The 5,666-nt window shown below is 38.0% G+C and overlaps 1 protein-coding gene across 1 annotated transcript in view; it reads right to left on the reverse strand.

Moving 5' to 3' along the window:
• Positions 1-5,666, reverse strand: part of LOC102007926 (ATP-binding cassette sub-family G member 2-like) — a 70,966-nt gene that overhangs the window by 60,571 nt on the left and 4,729 nt on the right. The window contains exon 2 of the mRNA XM_005388161.2: positions 696-916. Within this exon, the coding sequence (XP_005388218.1) occupies positions 696-898 (203 nt within the window). The 5' untranslated portion in view covers positions 899-916. The remainder of the gene's footprint in view (positions 1-695; positions 917-5,666) is intronic.

Here is a 5,666-nt window from a genome sequence, read left to right on the forward strand (position 1 = left end):
AGAAAGCTCAGTTTCCCTCTTCAGTAGCTGCTCAGCCAAAACTACTAGTGTCCCTGCTTTTCCTGTTGTTCAGGTTTGCCCCTGGGTAACCTCTGAGTAGCGCTACTTAGACTATACCAATTTCTTTGTGATGTGTTCTGGGGATTCACTGTAAGCACAAAGCACATCACAATATTTTTCTCACCCCTTCTCCCTTCTATTCACATCTCTCCTTCCATTTTTGATTCCCTGTCCATTTCAGCAAAATCCATGTCCCTATAGCCTATTACCTATCTTTTATTTTTCTCTTTATTTACAGTTTTGTTTTTTCATCTTACAGGAAACAATGATTTAAGCTTGTGTCTTATTTATTTCATTTAATATCATGGTCTCTAGGTGCATTTATTTTCCTATAAATGACTCAAATTTGTTCTTCTTTACAGCAAAGTAGTATTCAATAGTGTAAAATATCACACTTGTCCTTCCATTCATCTTTTGATATATACATGAATATCAGTTTTTTAAACATCTCAGTAATAAAACAAAAGGCATTCCATCACTTCACTCCAAAGTTAGACAAATAAATGAAAGTATGCATCTATCTATCTGCACATATACATGGGCAAAAACTCACAATATATTATCAGTAATATGGAAAAACTATTTAATTCATTATTGGTCAACAAAGTACTCTTTTAAAAAGATCAAACACGTACCTTATATTTGATAATAGCTCCTTCTCCACTGTTTTCTTACCAAGTAGAAAACCACTCTTCATTTTTACTCGATAGGAGATGTTATGAAAACTTAAGATGGTCCCTTTGGTGCATGACTTCGGGTCACTGGAGGTCATCTCCGAGAGACCCTTGATGTTGCCTTGTGACACTGGGATATGAAACTGGTCGTTACTTGAGGACATCTGGAGAGTTGTCCTTTGCTTTAGAAGGAAAAGCAACAGTTAGATGAGAGTCCCACTAAATCTGATTGTAAACACCAGGTAGTATATTTAAATCAATGTGTTACAAATGCACTACAATAAGTGAAATCCTTACCAATAAACAGCCCACAGAACTACTTTAATACCTAAAATAGAAGGCAGATGTATCTTTAAATACATAGAGTCCTATTATCATATTCCTAAGACAAAATTGACCCTAATAATTAATATAAGTGTTATCCAAAATTTATGGATGAAAAAGATTGCTAAGCATTAGACTAATCTGACTTGAAAAGTATATTATGAGACAGCTTATATTCAGAGAAAGACTATGTGATCATCATCATACTTCCTGCATTTTATTTTAATTTGGGAGTTTATGACATTGCTGGTACCAAAATAGATTTAGGGAGTCATTCGGGAACAGCAGCAATTTCTCTGAAATTCTACATCCTACCATATACCTGTGGGTATTATAGCCCTCCAATCAGCTAAGACTGTAAACTCCAAAACAGTTTTGAAGGACACAATCATTTCCTTAATAAGCAAATATATTTAATTTCTTAAAAACATATGAAATTAAGACCAAGATGATCAGGAGAATCAAGGCAATAAAGATCATGAGATTTTGAAGCACAACTGAATACTATTTATAAAAAGTTTTCAGTGTTTCATGAAACAAGTTACAAAAGCACCTTTAAAGAAAATTATTCACACCAAACATTAGATGAACTGGGCTAGTGAAATAGGTTTGAACTGTGACCTGTGATAAATGAGTTCTCATTTTCAAAAGCCAAAGTTGTCCATGCAGTACTTTCTCTCTACCAGCGTATGTTTAATCAGCAGCTTCAATCAAATCATGCTATAATTGTTGATGCACTGTGTCAAATTGAGAAATTTAGGAGCTTAACTAAATGACTCCGCAGGGCCTCACAGTCCTCACTTGGTAAATACCCGAGCTTGTGCAAGAGGAGGGCATGGAGATGGTGTGAGTGCTACACCTACCCTAGTTGGTGGCAGCCTGTTTACAATATAAGGAAGGAAAACAGCTTCCTCTCCTCCAGTTTTGCTCTTGTTGCTTTTCCTGTCTTCTGCAGCCTTGAACTGTTGCCCTGTGCCAGGCTACCCTGCCTTGGGGCCAGTCACCTATGGACTGAAATCTCCACACACTGTGAAATAAATAAACCTTCCCTCCTTTAACTTTCAGTGTGGAATACTTTGTTCCAGCAGCAAGAGAAAAGTAACAAAGATACATGCTCACAAGAACCATCCCTGAGAAGCAGACGAAGCATGAGAAGCCACTGTGGGAAGAGCTCTCCAATGAGAGAAACCAAAGCTTCCAGAACTCTAATATCCAAACTCCTGGAAAGAAAGGACCAACCCTGAGCCCAGCTCTGCACCTTGTGCTTTCCCCTCCTGACATTTGCACAGGCAAACAGTGCCTGCCTGGGGACTATGTCAGGAAAACTAAGCAGAAAGATGCTAGCAGGGACCTCCTGGATGCTGTAAAATATCTGAGCAAATAATTCAGCCACCTTTCAGATAGGAAACCTGGACTTAGAGCCCTACCAAAGACTAAGAGCCCTGGGAATGCAAAGCTTTTGAGATCTGAAAGACTATGCCCTGGGAACATGGACAGACTGAAAACAGACCAGCTCTGCTTCCTCACAGTGATCTGTTCAGTCTTTGCTAAAGGAAGTTAATCCACTCTCAAGACACTGTCATCCCCATTTTCAGGTGAATTTGCCATACATACCAGAAACCTTGTCTTGTTTCAAACCTTGTCTCGAAGAAACAAACCAAACAAGGACTTTTTTAAGTGATTGAAATTATGATCTTGGTAAACAAATTCAGAAAAATTAATAATTCCATTAATAAAATAACAACATGAAAGAGTATAAGGAAGAAAAGGACAGGAAGTAATGGGTCTGGCATATTTGCAGCTGGAGGCCAGAGAGAGGAGGACAAATAGGACAGAATTACCATTTAATCAAATGCTGGCCACATGTTTTCCAAAACGGATGCAAGTATGAAGTCACAGATTAATGAAACTCTGTAAATATGAACTTGGAAAATCCAAGGGAACCACTTGTGAGCACAGTATAACTGAACTGCTGAAAAACAAAGTCATCTCTGAGTAATTGCTTCTATACCACAATAGTTATCGTTTCAAACACTCCACTCACTTTGGAAACTGGACATATAGGAAATCATTTAAGTCTGGTACCTAGGAAATTAAAAGTACATAGCTGAATTTTCATGTGCATCACTGTGAATGGTAAAAACCACCCAACATTCCATTTGCAGAAGCAGGTAAAGAGAAGGCACAAGCACTGCAGGAAGCTCACTTCTTTGCATTAAAAGCCTGTGAGCCATCTGCCCGTGTCTTCAGAAACCAAATACAGATTTTCTACATTTAACAACCTTCCCTTTTAACAGGTCTTTGGATTTACGTTCTGCCATTTAGACTTACGACAATTTTTTTCTTGTTTGGACAGCTCTACACCTCATATTTATGGGGCCTACATGTCTTTTTTGTACACTGCATCTTGTTTCTACAGTAGCATAATTTTTACTCTTCATATCATAGAGTTTTACATTCTGTTATACATTATAGTACTGCATATGAGTTATGCAATAATATCAAAGTTAGCTGAAGTTACCTCTGTCATTTCTTTGTTCTGAATATTGTAGTGTACATACAGTGATTCTTCACCTATTGTGGGAGTTACATTCCAGAGATCCCCATGATAGCTGAAAATCCACAAAGTAGCAGCTTTATATTTATTTCATTATTTATATACATTTTAAGGCTTTATAAAGCCTTCCCACACTCCTGCACACCTTTCCCACCCTCTTACTAACCTTTCCAACACTCTTATAAACACTACATATGCTCTTAAACACTTTCCACACTCTTAAACCTATGTAATTTTAACAAAATTGTAGGGCTTGAAATAAATTTAAACTTTTACGAAAATTTCACACAACTACAAAACCACAGAACAACACTACACACAGTGATCAGACATTGATGTGAAGTGAAGAAGGAGAGATGTTGAATGTATGGGCACAATGCAGGAGAGCAAACAGACCAGAGCTACACCACTGAGCCAATCAGTGCCCTGGATACAGAATAAAGTGCTGTGGTTGGTCACCTCCCATTACATCAGCCAATAGTGTGCCATGTACAATCTCATGTTGGCAAACTTGCACAAGCTGTAGTGGCATACTGCATCTCTACTGTGTACAGTACGGTATCCATTCACTGATGAAATACATACTATATTTTATTTCTATTTCATATTTTAATATGTTCAAATTAACATTTTTATATTGTTTTAAAATTTTTAGGCAAAAATAATTAAAATCATAAATATTATATAAATACCTATATACCACAAAATCCCGTGATAGAGCAAAAACTCTGCAATATAGAATTAGATATATTTTTTTAAAAAAAAAACCTGCAATAGAGTGAAGCTGCAATAACTGAACCATGATATAGCAAGGGACAACAGTGCTATATACAACTCCTCACTTAAGACCAATTCATCTAACAACCCAGTGGCAGGAACAGAACTCAGTCATTAAATGAGGATTGATGGTAGAGCCTCTTCCAGCCGCACTCACCACCTCTCCTGCTGTCATGCCTGTGTGATGTTCAGGCCCAAAGGATATCTCTGCCATCTTCTAAGACTTATTAAGAGAATCTGCAGATGTACTGCTTTACTTTAAATCGGTCATTGACTCAAGACAGAACTGAGAATTTTGTGAAGTTCCCTACAAATGAAAGGTAACAAATGGAACTGAAGTACACAAGAAAATTCACCCTCGCCTACCCAAGACAGGGGGCTAGAACTTCTACACACAGCAATAGTTTTACAGTGGTGTGTACACAGTTGACCTTTCTGTGAGTGGATTGAGCTTGGAATTGAAATTGCTGAGGATGTCAGTTTCCTCCCTAGGGTTCAATCATCTCCCTCAGAGGGATGCAGAGCCTTAGCAATTCATCAGCCATGACCAAGTCATCAGACAGATCTAACCAGCGCAGCATATTGCTAAAGAATAGGAAGGAAAGAAGAAAGGAGGAAGGAAGGAAAAATTCACACATGAAAACAAACTTTGTTTCAAATACTAACGTAGAACAATGCATTTCCCCAACATGAAACAAAAACTGCAGTAAGGATTTTTAAAATGAAGAAAATATATGTCACCATTGTATATCCTAGCGTACCCAATGACTGTTAACACAGTACACTGCCTAAGTGACTCTTAGAAAGTAGTGTCTTTCAGTGAAAAGTAGACATTCCATGTGGTAGCAGCTGTTTAGACACTGGTAGTGCTCTGGCAGGATTAGCAGCATGTGCTTAAATAAAGAAAGACTCAAACCACATTTAGATTTCTCTGTGACAAAATCTGCCTCCTACCTCCTTGTTGTTTCTGTTTCCAGAGTTCCGCTAATCCTAACTGCCTTGCGCTCACTCTGGGTCCTAAATCCACTGCACGGACTGCAAGTTCACAGACAACAGATGCCAAGGACTTCACAGCCAAATGCACCCAGGCTGCTCATGATTTCTGGGCTAATTATAAATCTGGTGAACTTGAGAAGTTCTTCTAAAGATCCTAGAGCTTCTTTTGCTCTACTCAGCTGTGCTATTTCTGGAGCCCTACTTATATCACCCTCTTTTGTCTTTTTGTATTTAACCAGAGGCCAGATGTTTACCTTTTGAAAAGAGATGTTTCACTA

Source organism: Chinchilla lanigera, unplaced genomic scaffold (assembly GCF_000276665.1).
Source record: "Chinchilla lanigera isolate Chin_1 unplaced genomic scaffold, ChiLan1.0 scaffold00032, whole genome shotgun sequence".
Taxonomy (NCBI): Eukaryota; Metazoa; Chordata; class Mammalia; order Rodentia; family Chinchillidae; genus Chinchilla; species Chinchilla lanigera.